Source organism: Myripristis murdjan, chromosome 8, assembly GCF_902150065.1.
Source record: "Myripristis murdjan chromosome 8, fMyrMur1.1, whole genome shotgun sequence".
Taxonomy (NCBI): Eukaryota; Metazoa; Chordata; class Actinopteri; order Holocentriformes; family Holocentridae; genus Myripristis; species Myripristis murdjan.
Genome location: NC_043987.1, coordinates 12,325,946 through 12,351,660, shown reverse-complemented (window position 1 = coordinate 12,351,660; position 25,715 = coordinate 12,325,946). Strand labels below are relative to the sequence as shown.

The window sequence follows — 25,715 nt, the reverse complement described above, 5'->3', positions numbered from 1 at the left end:
TATTGTGGTCTTTACACCAGGTTATGCATCTTTGTGTGTTTGGCTTGTTCACAGACAGCTTCTGAATGGGAGCCCTGCCACGTAATGGAGAAAGGGTTTACAGCCACTACTTCACCTGTCACCTTGGTGCTTGTATGGCTGAGTGTAAGGTGTGCTCTCATTCACTTGGTAAATAACCCTGACGAAGGCTGAACACTGAAAATATGTTGGCTTAGCAAAGTTAGAATTCTTCCAGTGAATAAACTTTATTGAGTTTTTGTCACAGATGTGTTGGCTCGGCTCTGGTGAAGTCTGAGGCTGTAGTTGTTGGAGTTGTTGGTCCATCTATCCTTTGACTTGTCTGTGATACTTGCAACATTTAATAGTTTTGTAGCTTCTGTGACTGATGCACATTTAAAAATTTGCCCTCTTTGGAACTTAGTTGCCCCATTTCACTCAAGGCTGACTCAGATATATAACTGGTGACTAGGGATGAGGGGAAAAAAATAATTTCAGTTACAAATCACAACTTTTTTTTTTTTTGACAGTTTTCATATTGCGATGCTGAACCTGAATCAATACTCTGTCCTTGTTTTGGACATATTTTATTTTATTCAAAGAGGGAAAACCTATTGCCTCATAGTGCACAATGCTTAACCTGTATATTCGACTGACAGCCTCTAATAATGTCTGAAGATGAAGAATGATTCAGCTGTTCAGTGCAGTATTTCAAAACAAAGTAACCCAATACTGCAGAATATTGTAAAAGTGAATCACAATACTTACTTAATCACAGTATTTACTGAACTTATTGATTCGGCATCCAGGTACTGTGAATCATATCAAATGGTGTGTCCCTACTGATTCCTATCCCTAGGTGATGATATCAGTGAACCGTCACAGACAACATGCTGCCTCTTTGATGGTCTGCTGATATGAACAGTTCTTGGAAGGATCAGGGAGTGAAAATGCATTATGTGACCACACTGATCAATGTCAGATAGACCTTCCCTGCAACTGTCAGAAGACACATTAAGCCAGCACCACAACCTTCATGCACAGTAACAAAAGCTTCTGCTACCCACATGCAAAGAGACCTAAACTGAGCACTGGGTGGGGTGAACAAGACATAAATTACATTAGAGTAAGCACTCCATCTCATGGTCAAATGTAGAATAGCAGATATAGCATGAATGGATACAAGTTAAGGTGTTCAGGATAGATAATACAGTATAACTTATTGCACTCCAGATCTTTTAGCTTGCATTAGCTTAAGAGGAACAGTCACACACATTTTATGTACAAAACTATTTTTTATTTCAAAAAACAAACATGCTCAACATTAACACCAGCATCAAACAAGGACTGGACATCAACTGTCCCACTTAAGTCAATTACATAGTCAAGTTTAGCTTTAAATCCTCTTTCAATCCTCCACAGGTTTGCTGATAAGGTTCGACCATATTATGAGATGCTTAGGCTATTATCAGATACTTATCTTATGCAAGACTCTATAACTTTGTCTACAAGGCCTTGACAATGCATGACTGTGATGTAATGGCTTTGGTAACAATACGGTTAAATATTTATTCAAATGTTCCTTAGCTCTCATAAGATTACACATTTAAAACAAAATTACAGCAATAAAACAGAAAAGATCTTTGCATACAGTTACAACTTTAATAGATTAGTTTCTCACATTCATGTAACATACTCAAATACTAAAAATACAACATGCTCAAGTTAAAATGCTTCTGTGATAACCAAAACTTTACAACACACAGAGCATATTTAGATGTTTAGTGTGTTCAAAATACAAATGAGTTCTGTTCAAAAGTCTAAAATGCTAAAAACTGCATGGTTCTAAATTCAAGACCTGAACACATGAACGTTGGACTGAGCTTATGACACGTTTGCAGCAATGGATGACACTAACAATTGTCTTTTAAGGCACTTAATAACTGATGGTATAAAGTATTTGCTTGAGCCTGTTTTCTTTAAAAATAATAATAATAATAAAAAAAAAAGGTATATTTAACTGTAGAGTACCCATTCTATGGGTTTTAGCTCAAAGCCTCACCTCACTAACACACTGTTAGGAGCTGCTCAATCAGCAGGCTCTGCCTTGTTCTTCTTATTCAGGAGCTTTCGGAGGCTCTCTGGCATCAGGTAGGGCCTTTCTGGGCTGCCATCATTCCTCTCAAGATCTTCCACTAAAAAAGGGATGAAATGAAAAGGGAATCAAACTAAAGCAAACTTTAAACACATCAAAATAAAGTCTATGCATTTCTTAGCATAATAGAGGCATTCTGCAAAGCAAAAGCAAGGTCCAAAGGAGGCCATGTTAACATTACAGTCAAGCTTCACATTTAATGTTTATAAGTAAATTGTAAGTAGGACAGCATTACAAAGTTACCTTTGCTTGTTTCCAGTTCCACACATGTAGAACAGAGAAAAAGTCACACAGGAAGGTAACAGACACTTGTAGCTTTAATCAGTATCTTAGACTACGACTACAAACATGCACACACACACACACACACAAAAAAAAACAAAAATCAAAACTAAGAGCTACCATTTAGGCAGTTCAAACCCATTAGCTTCATGCAGTGGAGACTCACTGCCGACAATACTGTTTCAGAAACCATCTGCACCACCAGGCACATGTTTTATGGCAAAGAGGCACTGAATGCAAATGCTTTGCTCTACGGTCAAAGGGTCAGCGTATGATAGTACCAGGCTACTAGCCTAGAGAGAACCACAAGTATTCATATAAAATCACTTATGGCTTAGTAAGACCAGTGAATAGATAATAACAGTGCATTGATAATACAGTATAGTGAACACCTGGTTTTGAGTGCATCCACTGTAAACAATTCAATAACTTCAAGAATTTTAAGTTCAAGGTGCGAACATTAGACCAAGACTAACACTGTAAATTAGGCACATACTTGGCTTCGAGTTTCTATTGGCCAGTGGCAGTGATAGAAACTCCATGTTGAAAGGCAAAGTCTAAAAATGTCAGTGTACCCTAGTAAAGGCCAATAACCACTTCATGACATTTCCAGAATATTAACTGTAAAGTGGCAATTCAACAGTTTGGGAACGTGTCCAGCACTACCATCAACCAACTACAGACATCAGAAGCACAAAATCACCACAGGCGAGGACACGAAGTTGTCAACACGGTCAACTTTGTAAACTATACCCCTTGTAATAGGCCACCTTTGAGATTTGATGGCATTAATACTACATAATATCCACATATTTCTGTACACATTTGAAAGCCCTCATTACTGGAGACATGCTTTACATTCTGTCAAGCTACTTTAACAACTTTTTTCTACATTTCCTTGTAATGAAAGACAAGGGTGACAATGTTGTGATTGCACTGGACATTAATAGGCCTAGGCTTAATAGGATAGGATAATACTGTCACCATACAAAGGTAAGTACCATGATACCAAATTTGAGTCCTCTGTTTAAGTGCCTTTGGGCAACAACACTGAAGCCCAACCACACTAAGGGTTGCTGTTCTATAGCTAGTCCCTATGTGGAGAGGGAAAAGCAAAAAGAGACTTTCCTTGTAGGGATCAATCAAGTATCAGATTAATGCTGCCATTATTTCCTTTGTCTCCAGACAAGAGTCATCAGTGTTAACGTGCACTTGACAAAGTGGCACATTTGTAGTGCATTATGCCCATAACTTGGTGACAAATGTGCTGGAAATACAGTGTGCCAATGGTGTCTTTGCCCACACTATTCCCCCCAACTAAGTTGCTTCCTCCTTCTCCTGCATCTGAGTCTGCTGTTGCTTCAGCTGGACGTCTTCATCTTCTGGCTGATGAAGTGGATCAGAAGATGGAGATGGATCCTCAGCTTTGTTCTCCCACAAAATCTCATGGAGCGTCGAAGACATGTAATAAGGCCTCGCAGCCGACCCGTCATTGCGCTCCAGGTCCTCGCCTTATTGTGTGCATGTGTGTATGTGCATGTGCGTGTTAATGGATATAGCAAGAAATTATTTATTATTGAAATCATGACAATAACGTGTCAGAAGGACCAGCAGGAAGGGGAAGTGGAGATGGTGAATTGAAGGGAAGTGCAAGGGAGAGACAAAAGAGAGGGAAAAAGTCAAAACAGCAAGCAAAGGCACCCATACGCATTTCAGATTTTGCAAGTTGCAACAGTTCAAAACCCAGCACCAGTAAATAGCAAGATAACATAAGCCACAAGCCGCAGATTGTTAATATCAAAATGGTGCTTAAAATTTGAAGTGAGGCACGAGACTCATGCAATATAGAATTAGTGACAGCCCAACACCAAAAGTACAGTAATGAGGGAGTTCAAGTAGTGAGGAAAGTTTTGATTAATTGCATCATTGAGCAAGGCATTTGAGTCCTGAATGATACATCTTGCCAAAATTCATATTCCTTTCCTAAACACAACATCAGGTCATTTGTCTCTGTCTTGTATGCATGGATATACATCTGGCAGTATCAAATATGAGAAGTGGACTGAGGAGGAGCTACTTACAGAAGCAGAGGAAGAGTGTGTCCACACACATGGCATAAACACTGAAGAAACCATGGGCGATGAGATAGGAGCCAACCACCACAGTCTAGTGAGGGCAACAAGAACAATACATTTCACCCAGAATAAAAGATATAAATCTATTACAGAGATTAAAAAAAAAAAAAAAAAATGAACAGGACTGGTGATGGATATAAACAAAAAGCTGAAATCCCAAGAAAAACAGTAGAGGTGAAATAAAAATCCAAACACATCCCTCAACATTCAGGACAATAAATTACCCCATAAAAAGTTCCCCTGGATTATAATCTTTACATAGGGTCCAGGACAAAGCTTCATCATTCTTTCTGAGGTAACAGTCAGCTCATCCGTCCCTGATATGTTCAGTTGTCACGCTTGCAGTCTGATATTTCAACAGACTTACCAGGATGGGGACCCAGTAGTAGTGGAGACTGGGAGCTGTACTCTCAAAGGCTTTCACTCTCCCAGAGAAGAAAAAGAAAGCAAAGACTCCTGGTGTGGCAAAACAAAGACAAATCATAAATCATATTTTCTAAACAAAACTTAACTTCTAAACTTTCCCAACTCAAATAAAACATTCAAGCATGAAGGATAAAATGAATGGAACAGACAAAGTGACTCACCCACAAGCCCCACAATGAGCAGTTTGCCCAGGAACAAGAGGAAATCTGTCACCTTGTCCAGGACAGCTACCCTGTGAGAGCGAACAGAATCATCATTTTCTCATTTGCAAAAAAGATTACAGTTGTATAAATCATGAGTGAAAAGTAAATAAATAAAATAAAATCATTCATTAATGTCGCATTCATGCATTTACACTTACCTGATCATGTTCCTCATTAGGAGGAAGAAGGCATCTCTGGCTGAAGTGCAGAAGTTTTTACCATATATTGCCACCTACAGGTGAAAGGCACATTACATTAAGGACAAATACTTCAAAATGTAATGTGAAGTCATACAAGGGCAGAGCGGACAAAAGTTCAGCAACCCACACACCATAATGTAGGCATTTCTGTTGAGGAACTTGATGAATTTCTCCAGACACCAGAAGCAGCACTTTAGGCAGCAAAGCAGGAACTTGGCAAACTTATTTTGGGCTCCTGTAAGAACGAAATACAGAGACGTACAGAAATATTTGAATTATCCAAAACCAAAACATCCTGTTAGATATGCATGTTCAGAGCTTAAGCAAAACAGTTCAGAGTCAGGCAATATTAGTGGGTCAAACAGGTGCTAAACAGAGCAGGTTTGCTGCACAGGAGAAAACAACAAATGGCAGACAATTAAGAAGAAAGAGGTACTGGATCACAAATGTGGTATACTGTTTTGTGATTGACAATTTGCTTTCTACTAGGGATATCAATACTAAAATTGATATTGTGATATGTGACCAGATATCATCTAGGATTTTGGATATCATAATATTGTGATATGGCATTTGTGTTGTCTGTTCCTGATTTGAAAGCCTGCATTAAAGTAAAGTAGGGCTGGGCAATAATCAATATTATATCGATATTGTGACGTAAGACTAGAAATCATTTGAGATTTTGGAAATAAGACAAAAGCGTTTCTTGATTTTAAAGGCTGCATTATTGTACTAGATGAAGCTACAGTTGTAGCTGCTCTGTTATTTTCCTCTATCTGCTTGGTCATCATATTCACATTAGCAGTGATGGTGTATCAAAACTATCGTTGTGTGAAGACTTTGTGAAAGCAACAATAGTTATCCCAATGATACTGTCAGAATTTCTATAGAGGTATTTGGTATTTGATTTTGTCCATATCACCCTGCCCCACTTTCTACTGACTAACAAATAGTCAAAACAGAGGCGTATATGACTCTGTGATCAGCTTAGGTCCGTATGTTACGCTAAGTATGGACTGTAGTCTACAATATCTAACAAAATGCTACACCTAACAAAAGTAAAAGACCTTTAAGCTTGTGGTCCAGATATTCCAGCAGCACCCTGATGATCTGAATGATGGACAGGATGAGGGAGCCAAACGCCAGAGTTCCTGTGTGATACCTAACACAGAGAGAGATAATGGGTGTTAAATACATAGCAAATCATGATAGGATTTCATCAGTTACATTCATTTTTAAGATTTGGAAACATTTTTAGATAATCTGCCTGTGACCCAAATTAACAGATACCATTCAATTCCTGGTGTAACATCACTTATACTACCTTTTGTCTTTCTTTACCTCACTTTTATGCTGTGCTTTGTTATCTGTGTGTTTTGTTTTTTATTCTTACTGTCAGAAGTCAACAGATTCTCCTACTATGCTTTATTAGAAGCAGACAGTGATTGTATTTTGTCAGTTGTCTGACATTCTGTGTTGTTGAGTGATGTGTATTGCCCATTGTTGGGGGCTGTATCAACCATATTGTGCTCTTTTTATTACATTTAAAAAAGATGCCAAATTGCACATACTTACTGCATGTTGCATTACATGTTATACATAACTGAAAGAGAAACTATGCATAAAAAAACAACAAATCCCACACAACTGAATACAGCTTGTATAAAAACATCATTCAAGATACTCGCAGCAGATTAACATGGCAAATCCTCCTTGAACAAAAGTAAACATACACACACACCTGAGAGATCTCCCCAAGGCAGAGAAGATTGGGAAGGCTGGCATGTCATCAGGCTTGACAAAGGCCCAGTAGTAGGAGGCAAAAGCCCCTGCCAGGGTCATCTGTCCCAGAGCCGTGACAAAATTGGCACACCAGAAGAAGAGGAAGACGTTGTAGAACTGCAGACCGATCAGGTACTTGTGGTAAACAGTTTCTCCACCGTAGAAGGCAAACAGGCACTCTGAGTCCGGGCACTCCGCTTTCATGTGAGAGGTTGTGAAGTTCTAAACACAGATATAGATTATATAGAGATGTGTACACAAATTATGATGATTTATACAAGGTGTTATCTTGGATTCTGGGGGAAATTGACAATTTGCTGACCAATAACATAAAATCAAAGAAAACTCACAGCTGGGTCACATGTTTTCCTCGAGTGCACACAGTCTGTTTCATTGAACACTTTGTAGATGGGCTCATTAGAGGTGGACAAGAAACTGATCAATATTGTCAAGGACTACAGTAAGAACTTCTAAAACTACATTCATGCAACATCCTGCCATTATTTGTTTTTGCTGACCCCAAATACTCTTTAACAGCAACACAATGTTTCACTCACATAATTAGACACATTCAAATCTGGAAGCTCCACTGCAGCAACTGGGGGTTAAATGCCTGGCTCTTGAACACCTCCACACTCACTGCTGAGCAGCAAGAAGCTGTTAATCATTCGATTTCCATGCCCATTATCCCTAAACATGCGATTGCATCCATCCAGTCCCAAGTCCATCTTCAAATGTTTTGCTCCAGTCAGCCCTTATAACAACATTCAAGTCTTGAACAAAGGAAAGTGCAACTCTAGGTTGAGAGAATAACAGACAGCAAAAACTGTCAAGATTAATTAAGAAAAGTCCTTGTTACACGGTAGAATCAAAAAGCCTGGGGCACTCTGATACAGTGAAAGTGCTTCATTTCTCCAAGAGTGAATAAAGCTTTAATTTTTCAGTTAAAAAAAAAAAAAAAAAATCAGTTCAAAAATTAAATAACTTTCAAGAGCACTGACTGTATTATGAAAGGATACACAGCAGTAACTGCCCAGTAGGCGATGACCATGGCCAACAGGACAAAAGTGAACAAAGGGTAGAAAAGGGAAGACATCACATGCCCAATGGCTCTATAAACAAAACAATAACAGGAGTGGTTACACACAGCTAAAGTCAAATTGGGAAAAATATCTATCATCATTATGAGTTAGATTTCAATTACCTCATCTGTGGCTGTGCCATTAACTTGACATTTCAATCCATTACTATGAGTCACACCAAAATTATTTTTAAATCATTCGGGTGATTTTTCCTGAGTCATTTAACATTTAATTTCCATTGATCTGTTTTTCCATCCCATCCAATCTCTCCTCTAAATGTCTCTCAGTACTACAGCTCTAATGTGAAGTCTAACCTGCTGGCCTCTTTGATAAGAGCAATGGCAATGAGGATCCTCTTCCTGAGGAAGATGAGCAGCAGGATGATTATGACTTCCACGATGGCCAGGATAATCACTGGGGTGGGCAAGAGAAAACAATGATGAGGTAACACTGTGCAGTACAGAGAGGATTCAAGTTCAGTTTGATTATGTGGGCAAGCTGGCCTAATTTTGTAGCAAAGCCATAAAGAATCTGAGTGTAAACATGTGGGAGTGTGTACAGATGTATGTGCTGTGTACTCACTGAAGGCAAGCCAGGTCTGTCTGATCTGCAGGTACACTGAGAAGTCTGTCTGGAAGCCCAGATCCTGCAGTGTCACATTAGCACCCGCCTGCCCCTTCAGGGCAGCATACTCCATGTAGCAGTGGAAGATACCTAACCAGCAACACACAAACCACAAAACAGAAATATATGTATTGTTAGAGTGGCAGTGATAGTATAGACAGGGATGCTCTGAGCACAAAAGTGGTGTGTGTAAAAACAGAAAAGGAAATGAAATAGTATTCTAAAGTAATTTTCTCTCAAGTATAGTTTTGCTTGAAAAGTGCAGCTTGAAAAGAGACACACAAGGGACACACATGGACACCTGTAAGATTTTCTCTGCCCAGTGTAAAATGCTTTCAACATGAAACAGCCTATGTTAGCTAAATGGCATTTAACAATTTTAGCAACTAATGTTTGACTATTATTAATTAATTAATTATTATTATTGTTTGACTTTTTAAGCTGCATTGATTTGGATGTGATTTACGGTTTTAAGATTATAAAATATATTAAAAGTAATGCTTTGTAACATTTAAAGTATATGCTGCCATGCTGATTTGATGTCAGATAGGAGTGGGCAGTCTATCAATGTTACATCAGTATCATAATATGAAATATGATATATGCTGTCTTTCTTTGGTTTAAAGCTACAATAATCAAACCTGATGAGGTAGGATTTAGGACTGTTTATATTCAGACAAAAAGTGTGGAAGGAAATTACTGCAGAATTAGAGGCTGAATAGCTTACAGTAAAAGTGATGAAATTTGACAAAACTGCCCGAGTTTCCTACTTAACACCAACTGGAAGAGAAAGTCTTTCTGTTCCATTTTCCCTACTAAGTAGCACACTCAACATTCAGACATTTCTGGGATGCAGCATCAATACTGCTCATTTGAGGAGAGAATGACAGACCCATGACCAAGTCTTGGGAAAACCTATTTCAGCCCTTACCGTATCCTATGACCAGTATCACCATGACGATCATGACCCAGACCATAATCCCTGCCAGGAAGCGCAGCAGGACAATGAAGAGCAGGCTGGTGAGCATAGCAATAACCAACCCTCTAGAGGGAGAGAATGGGGTGTGAAAAGAGAAGCTAAGCAAACAATGTGGGCAGTAAAAATGGGTGATATGATTTCATGCTTTGCTGACAAATTGCAGTGTTTTTTTAGTTTCACAGTTCTATAGGAAGTGAATGTACACATTGCAGGAGGTGGAGTTTGATGATCAGGGGCAGTGACTTACATGAGGATCCAGTACCAGGACTGTGTGTAATCCTCAAAGATTTTCATCACGACCTGACGGGCTTCCATCACCACAGTGGCATTCCTGTGGGAAAGATTTTAGTGTCTTTATACTGCAGTGCACAGTGGCAGTCAATTGGATTTATCTCCTGCAGGTAAAGTACAGAATAATACAGGACAGCCATTTTCTAATATCAGTTATTCAATATACTGCAGTATTTTGTCTTCATCAATCATCAAAATGTTGACAGTGACAGCATGAAAGCTTAATTTAGTCTTGTGTCACAGCAATGCCTTGATAGACTCACTTGACTCCATCCACTAGATCCTTGGCGTCTCTCATCCTCCCAGTTCCATCATCAAAGTGAGAGTTGTTTCCCACAGTAATTGCCCCTCCTTTCTGACCCAGGGCTGGGAAGCACCTACGAGTGACTGAGAGAAAGCGGAAGAAAAGCCAACTTGCTGAAAGAAGAGCTGGTCAGGGGTCAGTGGGCAAGCAGCATGCATGCTCAGCAAACCCTTCACTGGATAGTCATTTTAAAAAACAGCAAAAGTGACAGTTACAGTATGACAGGCTGTGCAATGAGTAATGTGGACAAACTAGAGCAAATATGCTCTGCTTCACGAACGTCCCTGTGATTTTTCGATTGAAATTTCATTCTCCAGACTTTAATTTCTTGACTGGATTTGAAAATTATGGCATGTTGAGCATAATGTACTGTGTGCAGATGATGCCCGGGCAATAGGCCTATGAATGTTGTGTAGGCCATACAATGAGTTGAAGATAATTCTTCTCAACAACATCACAATGTGAAACAACACAGTCAGAGTCTACCACTACCTAAAATATGTAGCCAAAGGTGATTGCAGATAATATATTGGGCCTATATTGTAATCTGACTTCTTAACCATTTTTGTTCAATTCCCAATATTACTAGAATATAAATTCTGAAGTTGAAAGTATAACTTAACTAAGTAAAATTCCATACTTTCCAGATTTTCCAACCTGAATAGGATCTAGGCAAGTAAATAATAATAATAATAATACAATTAAAAACAAACAAACAAACAAACAAACAAAAAAAACTATATGAATTATCTGTTTTGGTTTCATCATGCAGAATCAGACAGGAATAGTATACATGCAGCAACAAGGACTAAGTGATGAAGGATGGGGAGAATATTGCACAGATTAGCAGATAACTCACAGGGCTTGCTGGGGGTCAGCATGGCAGGACACAGACCTTGCCTCAGGATCTCTGGCACACTCTGAAAACACAGTATGTCCAAAGTTTGGATGAAATAAAAATGTATTATTTCAAAGCATTTTTGAAAACCTAAATAACTTAAGTCCAAGAGGTAGTCCACAGAAGGTTAAAACTCCAGGGTCACAACAACCCCAGATTCACAACATGGTACTGAACTCACCATTGTGTTCATCACACCTTCCTTGCAGAAGTTCTTGTAGTAGTCAAATTCCTTGCTAATGGCATGGGCCTTCAGCAGTGTCATGAACTTATCAGGACACTTCTCCACACACATCTGAGGTTGAGGCAAAAATTCCAGTATGACAGTTAAATCAAGGCCAGGAATCTTGCTGTATCAAAAGCAAGCACTGCTCGCAATTAACCAGCAAAAATGGTAGGACAAATGTAATGTTTTAGTCAACAGTGATAAAGGAGCCAACAACAAACAAACAAAGCACAGTTTACAAAGACATTAAAGGATGCGATTCGTTATATAGAGTGTGAGAGAGAGGTGAGATGTTCACACCTGTGTGGTGGGACACTGGAACTCCAGCAGCACCATGGGACTGGCACACTTCATGATGTTGAAGTAGAACAACAGGGGCTTTTTCCTGTTAAAGTAGGCAGAAACAAACACAGACAAAATTTAACAATGCAGGACACGTTGAATGAATGGGGCCTTACAAGAAGAGATGATGATGTTCAGATTTAAGTTTATTTAAAGTGCAAACTCACAAAGTTGTCTCAATATACATTACAGAAAGATAGCACATCGAATGTAAAAAGTGGTAAACCCTTGTGATAAAATGTACATGAAATAAAATGTAACCAGTTGAGTATGCAGTCACACACATAATAAAACCAAGGGAACAACAATCAAAAAATCTCTGGGGGAAAAACTTGCATGGCCAGTTACAGCTGATATGTGAGTGAAAAAGGGAGGGTACTGACTTGACTATTTCTTGACGATTTCAATTTTCCAGAGATATGGGGTGCAGTGTGAAAATGCTCTACTGCCGATTCACTGCCTGTTGACTTTTTAAATGTTGAGATATCTGGCTCAGTGGATCGAGGCACTTGCCGGTGTACATGAAACAATATCTGATAAATACTGTGTGGCCCATGTAATGATCATGTTAGTGTAAGGTAGTAACACTGAAATCTGTAACAGGAAGGCAACTTACTCCAGTGGGGTGCCAGCCTGCCCACAGAACTGGCCTCTGCTGTCTGTGGGGTAGATCACCTTCCTGGGGTCGCCCTGGGACCAAGCTGTGAGAAAATCATTAAACAAGGATATAAAACGGAAGTGTGATGTAGAGCCCGAGTGATACTGGAGTTTTAGGGCCAATGACAATACATAATATTGGAGTGTTAAAATAAAAAAGATAATAATATAGGCTATGTTTTTTTAGATACATAAACATACATTTGTAGCAAGGAATTCTCAAATTTGGCAGTCTTAGCTGTACTGTAACGGAGGTTTGATATAAAAAATAAACGTCTTAACACAATCTCCTCAGCTCCGATACCCTACTAAGTCAACTCCAGGACTCCAACTCCAACAATGGAGTCTGCTGGACAAATATCTAATAATAACACTATTTTTAAATTATCTGAAGTGCTATGCACTGCAATATGTACTGTTTTTTGACACAATGTCCATCATTTATATGCAGCAATTTGTAGTTCTGCTTTTGCTACATAAATAAAGGTATTATATATGCCAACACCGAGATTTGTGATTAGCTAATATCAACCAATAATATCGGCCAACCAATGTAAGCTCTAGTCTGGTGGTTTTGTTAAGTTTATCAGTGATCCACACAGTATAAATAAGTTACAGTTTTACTTATTCCTTTCAGGCTCCAGTGATTTTTTAATTTTACAAACCAAGTCACATTGCTGTTTCCTTACCAAGTATTCCCACTGCAATGTAACCCAATATGGCGATAATGAAGAGGATGCAGCACACAATGTCTGTGCAGCCCCTAGTAAAAAGAACAAAGAAAGGTTTGTCGGGATGCAAAATACTTTCTGTGTTTTCCTGCACATATTGAAAAACGATGGTGGTATCATACCTCTAACTCACCTGTTTTGAATTGGGCCCTTGAAGGTAGGATCATATTTCCGTGGCTCACCTACACACAGACACACACACACACGATAATCACTGAGTGAAATTAAGCAAATGAGTTTTAACGACAGAGAACATACTTGTGCTGTCACTGCTGATCATCATTTAATACAAAAATTCACCTTGACAGAGCTGCTGGATTACATAATTTTTTAATGGGAGAGTCTATTTGTAGGTTCGAGAAACAGTAACCTCCCTTTCCTCCCATTCTTCTGTCAGATAATTTCTCCCTCCGGGCAGACACGCCCAACAACCCAACAAATTCCTCCCTGGTGACTAGGCAAGCCCCATGTGAAATCAGGAACTGGAACACCATCCACTAGAGGGCGTCTTTACTGCTGCACATTTAATCATTTGAGGGTGAAATTTGAAACTGAAGTATTACCATGAACACTCATTCCTAAACCAAAGTACAATTTTATTATCACTTAAAATAATTTAGTATTTTGTAATTTATTATTTTTGATTTGCACTTGAGCATAAGGAATTCAGTTAATTTGAGTGCCATGATAGTCAGTTCACTCAAGCATTTTGTGTGTGTAGTGAGTTCACCCACACATACAAAACTACAAATCCAATTTCAGTACCTCATTTTCTGAGCTTAATTGCTCCCATGGCAAAATGGGTTTGGACACTACAATGTAGTACAAGTAGAACTGAGATATTTCAATGTCAATTCAAGAGTCCAGCAGGGTAAGGAGGAGTACAGTCTTGTGCTCTCAGATATATCTCAGTCAGCAGCAGGTTATCTAATGTCACTATTGCAAATTTCACACAGCAGCTGAAAGTGACCTAATTCTTTTTTTTTCTCTTGAATTTGATCTCTTTGCCTTTAGTCTTCACATTCATTTTTGCATGTGGACTATTTTTTACATCACTGTGCACAGATCTTTGCCATGACCCAGCATGCACACATTTACAACAAGCATGCTGCTGAACAACAAAAAAATGTGTTTGGCATGACAATCCATCTTCACAATGAAAAAAATAGTGGTGCAGGCATTCATTTCTTGAATTGTTTGTTGTGGTAACAGTGGTGTAGTGGCAGTCCGTCAGCTGTTCAGGCTGAGGGCAAGACAGCAAAAAAGGGCATGGAATGCAGCATATTCCAATATAGTTGTTAAATTTGCAACCTCAGTGTCTCCCTGTCATTGCTGCTGCTATACTCCATATTTTGTTTTGGGCCACCACTGCTGACAATGAATGAATAATAACACAGTGTGATGCGAGTGTGCTCAGTGGAGAAAAAAAACATGAATTCTGATCTGAGCATTCAGAGAGCTGTCACATCAGCAGGAGTCAGACAGGAATCTGATTCAGGACCACAAATAAAAATGTCAGATTCAGTGTGTTTTTTTTTTGTTTTTTTTTACTGTTCACACTGGTATAAAAAAAAAAATCAGAGCTATGTCACATTTGAGGAGAGGAAAAAAAACAAACAGATCTAGGCCACTTTTTACAGGCTGTCTGAAAGTAGCCTAAGTCATGCCTGAACAGACAGGCATCATTTAGGAAACAGTTAGGATATTTTTAAGTCAGCAAGTCAAAGATCTTCTACCTGAGGCCTGTATCACGAAGCAAGCTTAGTTTTCGCTGGATTAGCCAGACCTATCAGGATACACTAATCGAGATCATGGTGATCAGGGATAAGCGGTATCACGACGCTGGTTATCAACTCGCTCACTCGATCCAGGTTTGCCTCATCAGGAGCCGTGAACGCGCACGTATAAGGGGCGGGTGCCGAGGCAGCCGACCAATCACAAACATGAGCCACAAGGAAAAACGCACACCGTATTTCACGGCGGAGGTGCAGCGTATTATACTGGAAAAGTATGAGGTGGAAAAACAAGATTTACATAGTAAATCGAACACCGTGGCTGCCGCGAAGAGAAGGTAGAATGCTTGGCAACGAATTGCCGACTGCATAAATGCGCAAATTTCACATCAGTGGCTCAAGTTCACATCTGACACTGAAACCCATGCACTGCACTGCACAGATGTGCTGCGTGTATGACCGGTATAATTGAAATCCCCCATGTGTAACCCCTCAGCACAGGAATAATTTGCCCCCCCAAAATATTTAGAGCTAATTAATTGTGCCATTTTAAATGTCCCTAAAATCTAAGTCTAAAAATACTTTTGATTATCAAATTTCCTTTAATGATCTCGTGTGTTTTCCTCTCCTACTGAGTGTCAGCTGTGTATAGCAGGCAGCTGTTAGCCAGGCTGAAGGCTGCTTCACATTACATACATTACATTACATCCTTTCTCTCATACAGAGAGTCGTCGGCAAAATCTAACGGGTTTGATCGGTCAAGGAAAATCCTTTCACGCCGTAATGCTCTCCGGGATCCTGATTGGACAGGCCACGGTTTGGCAAACAGCTGATTGGCCAGGGGGCAGTGCTTTATGTAGGATTCAATCCTATCCTGAAAGTTAGCCTGCCCCGGAGCAGGCTAGCTTTCAGGATAGGATTAGGACAGGTTTTCTATCCCGATCAGAGGTGAACCAGCTTTGTGATACAGAAAATCCGGAGTTGAGCCTGAAGTTATCTCGCTAATCCCTAAATCCCGCTTCGTGATACAGGCCTCTGGACTGGAAAAAACAAACTGCACTACTATTGCTCAAGTACAGGCAAACAAAAAAACATTTTATTAAAAGTAACAAAGTCAGTGCTGCACAACCACAGTTCTAATGCAGAACTATAGATTTCACTTGAAAATACTAACATTTGGAAATGATAGCTGTCTTGGCAGGGCTGACAACCTCCCACAGACTAACAATGGACCCCATAACGGGGGAGGCAACCATTTGCCATGGAGAGCCGAAGAGTCTGCAGGTTTTCATTCCAACCAAAAACTCCAGCAGGTGATTTCACTGATTACCTCACTTTTAAGCAGAGAGGAGGAGCAAATCAGTGAATTCACCTGGTGGGGTTTTTGGTTAGAATGAAAACCTGCAGACTCTTCGGCTCTCTATGGCACATGGTTGCCTACCCCACCAGGTGAATTCACTGATTTGCTCCTCCTCTCTGCTTAAAAGTGAGGTAATCAGTGAAATCACCTGCTGAAGTTTTTGGTTGGAATGAAAACCTATGACTCTCGGCTCTCTATGGCACATGGTTGCCTACCACTGCAATATAAGGACATGCTACATACTGTATATGTACACATGTATGGCATCCTGTATAGCAGCATGTCCTGACACCTGAAGTCACTGAGTCTAGACAGAGGAGTATGATATTCTCTGTGGCGTCTTGGCACATTAATAATATATGTGTTCGACATGATAATGCTGCAGCAAGCATTTACCAGACAAGCTCTCAGAGATGCATAAGTCCTTCTAAGACAGCTTCCTCTTGGAAAAAGAAGCTAAGGGAGCATGAGTGTAGAATTTCATGAAGCCTGTGTTTATCACTCTTCATGATAAGGTAACAAAATCTAGCCGAGCCAAGGTCAGCTTTGTTTTCCAAATACAGTGCATAAGGGCCAAAGTGTGCAGGTTTTTATTCATGACTACACCAGGTGAATTCATTAGTTTTCACACTAATTAACACACCTTGTTAGAAATCACCTGTGCAGTTGTTTGAAATGAAAACCTGTGTGCATTCAACCCACTATGGCATAGGCTACCTCAGAAATACAATGACAAGAATGTATTTTTGTAGCTGAATACTCAAAAGAAAGAAACATATTATAGACTCAACATTTGAAGAGAAACGACAAAAGAAAAGGTGCCTTGTTAACCTTTATTTAGTTATAGAATCCCAAGCCAGAGATATGAAAAGCAGTCATTCAGTGATATTTTTCTATTTGAAGCCTATCCTCACAATGATTAGCTGGCAAACATTATCTGCCTTATCTATAGCATGGTTAACATTTGTGCAAGACAAACTGTTGATAAAGTGCTGCCTGCACTCCGGCACACCTGTATAATCATCAATGCTGCCAGCAGCAGCAGGTTGAACACACACCCATTCCCTCTATGCCATGTTGACAAGCTTATACTGCTGCACTAGTTTCACACAAAAACAAATCACTTCACACTTTAGCAGCCTTAGAAACTGATCCCTTTCATTCAGCAAGGAGAAAAGACAAACCTTAAGAAGAAGCAATACAGATACTTTGTAAAGAGCTATTCAGGAAACAACCCTCAAGGTAACAATGTTTCTCAGAAGAATACAAAGGTGGAAAAGGCTTGTAGTCAGAGTGAAACTAAAATCAATGTGAAGAACAGTAAGTAGTTACCATGCTTTCCAAAATACTCTCCGTCCTCAGTCATCCTTAAACTCCTCTCTGGGCCAAATGTTGAGATGAACACTCTCACTCTTTCCACCTTTTCCCCCCAGTCCTGTTTTCCGTTTCACTTCCTCCTCTTTCCAACCGGTGGTGTATATTTTTATAAATGGTGAGGAGAGAGGGAGAAACAGGTATTGTGTAGGGAAAAACCTGTTCAACCTGTCCCCGAATAACTGCAAACTGAGGCAGCAATGCTCCACCTCAGACTTCCCCCTGTGTTTTTCCTCCAACAGCTGCCTCTCTCTAGTCTCTGGTCCACCTGCCCATCTCTTTCTTATCTCCTCCTCCTTTCCCCCTCTCTCAACAGACTTCTTGCCTGTCTTTCCACTTTTATTTCTTGCTGCTATTCCTCTGCCTCTGTTCTTGTCTCTGGAGAGCCTTCGAAACAAGCAGGTATCTCATGTACAGGGAAGACTCGGAGTGCAGTTGAACGAGGCGTGGACACACAAATAGTTGTTATTTGACACACTGACCCCTCCCCCTACTGTTTAAAGGTGTGTGTGTGTGTGTGTGTGTGTGTGTGTGTGTGTGTGTGTGTGTGTGTGAGAGAGAGAGAGAGAGAGAGAGAGAGAGAGAGATGGCAGACCTGGTGTATATTAGGAGGAATACCAAGTAAAACTGCACAGATGTTATCAGAAACATGTGTTTGGGGAAAACAAGGAAGAATCTGCCTGCACGATTGCTTCCAGTGGTGAGTGGGATTTTAGAGTGCTGTATAACTGCGGTAGAGAAGGAATTTTGAGATTCAGGTTCGCAAGATCTTTTAATCTGAAAAACTGCAGTCAGCAAACAACATTACCTGCAGTGGCACACACTGAAAATTCACTCAGAAATGCATCTTTTTTGTAATGTTTTAGCCTATGTAGCACTAAATGCATACCTGTAACTACTATAGCTTAGGCTTCAGGCAGGTCTCTTCCTGAAGTAGTCAATTATACCTTCATTTGGGAGTAAAACAGTTTTAAAATATGGGTAAAAATTCAATTCAATTCTGAGCAGAGCTAAGTGTGTCATCTCACGCGTCCTCCCTCCCTCTTGTGGGGACACTGCAGTATTACACTGGATGGCTCACATTCACAGAGCCATAAAACACCCAAACCAAATCCAGCAAGTGAGCCCCTTTTTTTCTGCAAGAGCTGCTTTCAGAGTCGGTGTATGCGTGCAAGGGAGTTCTTGGATTGCCCTCTGTTGTCTACATTCAACAGTCAAACTCAATCGGGGAGTGTGTTAGCTCCTATTCATTTTAACAGAAGAAAACAAACACTCATACAGTACACAAATGGACTGAGTGTCCCAAATTCTTTGCACAGATGCAGACAGAAACATAAGATTCAGCTGAAATGACAGAAACTTTCCATCTGTTCTGTTCTTTCATAATGGCCTGCATTACAGCTCACAGGAAGGCTCTACAGGAGCTCTGGTTTGGCCATAACTAATTTTCCATGCACAAAAACAGTTGTTTATTTTCAGTGAGCAATTTGAAGCCAAGGGCTATTTTCTAGACATTTAAGTTGTTGCATAATGCTGGGCAAGACACAGGCACAGCTCATCACCTCGACAGCCATTCTTACTTCACTCTAATGTCCATTCATGTTGAACTGCAGCAGATGAAAACATTTGTTTTCATCTGCTATGGTCTGTCACACAGGCTAGCACAAAGACTGACATTAAGTTTAGACAGATGCAATAGCTGAATGACAATTTAGTGACAATGCAGTGAGCCCCACCCATCTGGTACTCTAAACTGGCTACAACAAATGCAACAAAGAATTACCTGCCAATACTATTTTACCCAGTCTATACCATTCATTTTAAAGAGAAGCAATTTCATGTTATTTTTGCTTATTTCTCGGCATCTATTGTTCTTTCTTGAAAATGATTAAGATCAGTGTGAGTGTGCCAGAGGAAGCGGAATGGGTGGCAGTGGGCAACAGTTTTTAATCTGTTAAAAGCATGCTTTCCAACGGATCTAATTCAATTCCAATGAAGCATCACCGTCATGTGGCCTAGATGCCCTTCTGAATTGACTAAAATAATTACAAAGACAAATAACATTTCCTACTAGGGTACGAGTTTTGATTGAATCATAAAATGTCACACTATTTTCCTAATGATTCTTTCCAAAGACACAAATTTTAAGAGACACAAACTCTATTGGCAGTGACAAATAAAGTGGATTTTACTGATAATTAATTATAAATCACCTTCAATCAGGAAAAATTACTTATTGGAAAGAATACAGATATCAGTAAGTTTGTATGGAGAAACCATTATCAGTGGGCTAGATTTAGTGCTGACAGTTACCATAATCATATAGACATGCTGAAGGTTTTATCAATGTTTTATCAAAAGGCAATATCACTTTAAGAAAAGCACATCGTGTATTATTTTTTTCTCTTTACTTTTCTTAAGGGACTGTATACTTTGGACCTTTTCTTGAGTTTCCCGAGCAGAGTTTCCCTGTATTATCTTCATGCCACTATCCTTCACCTCCCCTGTCCAGAAAAGTAAGCCATACTTCCTTCATCATAATATTAAAAGAATTTGTGTATTAAGTTGTATAGTACTGTTGTTTAGCACCAAGCTGAAGTTTGCAAATGGAGGAGGAGGAGTTATTTGATTGATGTGATTTCTAATTCAAAAAACACTCAAGCCTGACAATATTTTGCATCATGTATTGTCATGTAAAAACTTTGTAATTCCAGTTCAACCCCTAATGTATAAGTCTGACCTCTTGGGCTTTCGAGGCACTTTCAAAACCCACTGGATAGGCTCGGATATGCATTGTGGTCAAGCTCAAACCATGGCTGCTGTTTTAGCTCCTGGCAAGTTGGCATTTTGAAGATACAAGATTTTCACCGGACATCAATTATATGAGGCAAGACTATGATATCATGGCCAGGCAATGCATAAAGCAGACTTTAATACTATCTAAAAGCGGCAGCCTCCCTCCCTGCTCGTCTCCAGCGTCTTTCATTACAGTAAGTGGGTATGGAGTGGTGAGGTCCATGTTTAAATAAATTTAGTATATTTCACAAAGGAAGTAGTATCACTACACTACAACATCAACAAAAATAGTTCCCTTCCTTTGCTTTCACATTTAGACTAAAGAGCAGTCACACTATTTAAACTGTAAGGAGTTATTACATCATTTTACAGTGTACAAGAAATGTGACAGCATAGTCTGGGAGGAGCAGATCTCATAAGCCAGAGTGCTGACTATTAGAGAGAGAGATGGCAGTTGATGACTCATTCAACTGCTGCTGATAGTGTGGTGAGAATGAGAGAAAGGATAATGTTTGTCTTGTAATAATAATTGTCCTGCAATAAACAAGGTCTGTTTCCCAGTTGTCTCTGTGTCTGGTCAACAACATGAGCCTGTATTCATTGCAGATGAACCAAGGAGGTTGATAACACCAACAATAACCCAGTGAACTGCCACTGGGAGAAAAAATATGGGGTCAGATACACTCATAGGTTTTATAGTCTGACTTGCTAAGGTCTACCATTTTGAAAGGCAACCCCTTGAGTCGATGGTAAATTTGGTTCTTGCTGTCTCTGAGCTATGTATCACTAGGGTCCTAAGAAAATCTTACAAATCCAAATACACTGACTGTCATATTTTTAATATGAGGCGTTACATTGATTATCAAAAGATTGGGAAAATTCTGCCAATCTGAAGCCAATCAAATCCTCCCATAAATAAATAGGTAAACAGGAAAACATGATGGTCAAGCTAAAAGTGAGGCTGTATGACAAGCTGATATGCTGGAGATACAAGGCTTTCATGTGACAGCAACAATATTGCACAGTGTTTCATCAAAACGCAGTTGTAACACTTCATCTCAGTCCATCTGTCCTGCGCAATCCTCTTGACAAAAAATTAATCTTCACAGTGTGCGCTGCTGGTTGAGCCCTTCCTGACCTCAGATCAGTGTCTGGGTGAGACTTCCCCTCTTCTCCTGTCTTAAGAGATGATAAATGATGAGCTCCTAACATCCAGCCCTTATCTCACATGGTACACCTGGTGCAGCTAGTTCAGTCACTCAGACACAGATGACAGAAGGCACTACAGTACATTGAAACAGAGATCCCATTCATACATCATTTTGACTTTCCTATCCAGTGCAGATATACCATTCACCACCTGACAATTTCACAGAATCGATCTGATTAGAAAGGCTTTCTACTCACAAAAGCAACTAAACAGAAACCAAGCATAACAATTTGTAGTCTAAGCATTCTTGTTACATCGACCTAAATACTCAGAAGCAAAGTCCTCTTACACTCTTGACTCAAGTGCATGAGAAGATGTTGAGGAACATTTACATTAAATAAAGAGGTGGTCAAAGTGTGTGCTTTCCCATTAATAAGGAGTGAAATTTGTGTGAAGGAGGGTCAGCAACATCAGTCAGGTTCAACAAAAACAGCTACTGGCTCAGGAAGGAAGCATGATTGTCCTACTTCTATAACTATGCATCCCAATTACAGTACATTTTCCTCTGCAAATTCATTTTGCCTGCTCTTAACTTAATAACCATCCAGTCTCACTCCACTCTAAACATGCCTCTGTGCTCCGGACTGCAGGGTATAGTTGGCAGAATCACCAGCAAGTTAGCAAAGTCACATGACTGTGTTTGGGTTATATGGCTGAGATCAAGAATATTAAAGTGGAAAAAGTCTGGTTTAAACCACTAAGACTTTCCTTCTTCTGTAGGGTATGGCTGTTAGAGACTTGTCAGGAAAAACAAGACACTTTGCTTGGGCAAAAAGATAGATCTTGAAATACAGCTAAAAAGCCTGCAATTCAGCAAACTCGAAACAGAGATCAGAGAGACTCCAGATCAGGTTTCAAGCCACTCTGCTAAAAATGGCTTATAATTACACTTAATCTACAACAGGGCATGGCTGTGGACTGGTTTTGATCCTGTCATTAAGGTTTCTTGGTATATCTCAGCCTGAAATTACTAAAACATGGATTCTACAGTGAGTAAGGGGAGTATTCTACACAATGAAATGCTCTTATTGTGAGATAACATGTTAAGGACAAGCTTATGAATACAGCATTGGATGTTGTTAATACTGTCAAGTGCTGCTAAAGGAGAACAGCACAACACATTCCTCAGAACTGCAAAATGGACAAGTGGTAAACGGACAAAAGGCAAGATACATTATGATACACAACCCCTCTTATTATAACCCAGCAAAATTATTCTACAAGTCCTCTGACTGTGCCTTTCACTTCAAGCATTTACAACCTGCTATGAAATGAAGACACATGTTACTGATAACAGCAAAACCGCAATAGCAACATTAGTTTGGATCATCCATCACCTTAATGAATGTAAACAGAGAATCTCCAACCTCATCTCGTTTTTAGCTGCATTGCCTTAAGTCTGAGTATGCACTGATCATTTGAAAAATATTGGTACTTTATGTGAAGAGATGTTTTGCTGAATTTGAGGCTACTGGCATCCATGCTTCCTCATTCCATAGTTAGTCCTTCAGTGCAATTGCAGCCAAGTCACTATTAGTGACTCCCATGGGCCTAAATGCAATTATGTTCCTCCTGCCATTCTTATAATTTGTCATCTTGTCCTACGTTATACTGTCTCAGTCCCTGACATATCATAAGAACTTTGGCTATCACAAAAAGGGGTACATACAACACTGTAGTGCCAAGTGGGAAGGGTTAAAAGGACAGTTGCTAATGTAAATCAATTAGCCACCATAGGACAGAGAGAGAGGAAACGGGTGTATACAGCAGACAGGAGGAAAGCACTTTATTAAAGCCACATTATGACTGCCAGAGGATGGAGGAGAGAGGAAGACAGCCATCAAGTTGCCTCATCCTATTTTTCATACTTGCTTGACAGCAGCCTGCGCAAGCCAAATAAAGTCAACACAAAACAGTATACACAACAGTATAAAGACCTGTACAAAATATCTCCAGGTTTTTTTTTTTCAGGATTTTGTTGACTGGTGTGCATAAAGAAAAGGCTTATCAGAATTAAAATCACTACAATGTTCTTCGCTTTTTCTTTGAGTGAAAATTTTCTTAATTTAAATTCATTTGACTATTTGCTGCTTAAGAAAGGGAAATGTGCCATACTTATTATGTAACAGGGCGTGTCACTACTAAAATACATTTATAAAGGATATGTGGGGTAAGGAGGGCGTGTATAGCCTAAAATTACAACAGCACAGTATACACACTGGCAATCCCATGACAACTTGAGATAGGCCTACTGTTTTCAACAATACAGACAGACTCCACATGATAATACTTTAATGACTTTAAACTAGATGTATATATAGGCTATCCCTGGAATTGGATGATTTTTCAAAACATGAAAATAAAATGTATAATATATGACCAAGAAATAGTCTATGCTTATGAGGCTTATCTTATGAGGTATTTTCTAATTAGGCATGTTCTATACATAGCTGGCCATTCTTGCCTGCCATACCAATCTGAGGAATGTCGCAGCAACTGGACAAGCAAAATTTAAACTGAGACGTTGTCTACCCTACCAGTTTGTTGGCATTTGAAATAACAGCTTGCTTACTTTCCATTTCGTGACAGACAAAACGCTTTGCTAAGTTTCTGCCGTGTTCATATGTACCCACTAGACGGCACAACAAGTACAGGAACCGTTAACTGTTAAATGTTAAGATAACGTTACATTCTTCATGCAGTTGTTCAAGTCATTTTGAGGCGCGAAGGCAAAGCGGACCGCAGTGGGTAAAGTGCCATACTGGAACAATGAGACCAAAATAAGAGGCGTTAACATTTTCTATCTTTAACAGAAATACTCTGCTGAATTACTGTAGTGGCCACGCTAGCTATCAGTTTGCCCAAGGAAAAAAAAAAACGAAACTAATGTTGTGCCACTGTGACTCTCTCTCTCCTTCAGTGATAAACTACCGTTAGAACAGATGAAGTGCAGCATGTTAGTTTAGGGGCTTTAAATAATTACCATATTTCGGTTTCTCCTCCAGTTCCATGGTTAAGGAGATGTCTTCTGTTTCAAACAAGTTCAAAAACTGACGGCTAAATCATAGTCCCAAGTCCTCCCGGAGTCTGTGGTGTTGTGAGTCTGTCAGTTAAAACAGTTCGCAGAAGTCAGCTCCAAATCTCCAACTGTCCTCGTAACATTTACTGAGACATTCCTTGGAGAGGAGACTGCTGGCCAATGAAAGTGGAGGAAGCTGTGATTGACAAGGAAATCGACGAATCACTGACCGGAGGCGGGAGTTTGTATTCACAGAGCCTTTCTAACGGGACAATGTCTAATTTTCCATTTAGTCTAACAATAACGAACATAAGGATAGGGTGATGATAGATGATAATAACAGTTAAATTTATTTATTATCTCTCTATTCAACTTGCTCTAGTTGATCTAATAATGTATTATAACGAGGATACAGACAATATGTCATGCCCTAGTGTTTCCCTTGTGTTTTCCCTGTGATCCCTGCCTTCCTTGTGCTCCCTGACCGTTTCTCTGGTGTGTGTGCGTGTGTGTGTGTGTGTGTGTGTGTGTGTTGCGTGGGCGTGTCTGTCTCTCCCTTTAACCGTGGTTCTTCACTTTACCAGCACACCTGTCCTGCATCGGCAGCTCACCTGCCTCCTCAGTTCTACAGTATTTAACCCGGCCTTCACTCCCAGACGTCGCCGGGTCGTTTCCATCCTCCCTCCGCGTTTCCTTGTCTTCTCCATGCTACCCTCATTCACCTATTTCCAATTCATTTCCTTCTCAATAAACCTTCTTAAACTCACAATCTTGTTTGTTGGAGTCCTTCATTTTCTTCCATCTCTGTCAACACGTAAAATAATATCTGCAAATTCCAAAGAGGCTTTAGCCTAATAATAATAGCCTATATAACATAATAATATGAGTAAACAAATTTTTGTGGTGACA

The 25,715-nt window shown here is 39.7% G+C and overlaps 1 protein-coding gene across 3 annotated transcripts; it reads right to left on the bottom strand.

Annotated features, from left to right (window-relative positions):
• Positions 1-1,645: 1,645 nt before the first annotated feature.
• LOC115364020 (choline transporter-like protein 2) lies at positions 1,646-24,924 on the bottom strand. 3 transcript variants are annotated; one of them, XM_030058427.1, is made up of 22 exons: positions 17,740-18,204; positions 13,448-13,496; positions 13,273-13,346; positions 12,543-12,627; positions 11,885-11,969; positions 11,540-11,653; positions 11,320-11,380; positions 10,420-10,543; positions 10,113-10,196; positions 9,818-9,930; positions 8,845-8,976; positions 8,577-8,676; positions 8,200-8,292; positions 7,531-7,615; positions 7,140-7,402; positions 6,466-6,560; positions 5,530-5,633; positions 5,357-5,430; positions 5,157-5,227; positions 4,937-5,025; positions 4,516-4,600; positions 1,646-2,192 (listed from the first exon to the last, which is right to left on the bottom strand). In XM_030058427.1, the coding sequence occupies exons 1-22, from the start codon at positions 17,771-17,773 to the stop codon at positions 2,086-2,088; spliced, it is 2,121 nt and encodes a 706-aa protein (XP_029914287.1). In that variant the 5' UTR covers positions 17,774-18,204; the 3' UTR covers positions 1,646-2,085. The 3 variants fall into 3 exon arrangements, with proteins under 3 accessions (XP_029914287.1, XP_029914285.1, XP_029914284.1); XM_030058425.1 differs by lacking the exons at positions 1,646-2,192; positions 17,740-18,204 and adding exons at positions 2,452-3,945; positions 24,771-24,924; XM_030058424.1 differs by lacking the exon at positions 1,646-2,192 and adding an exon at positions 2,452-3,945.
• Between the last annotated feature and the right edge of the window lie 791 nt (positions 24,925-25,715).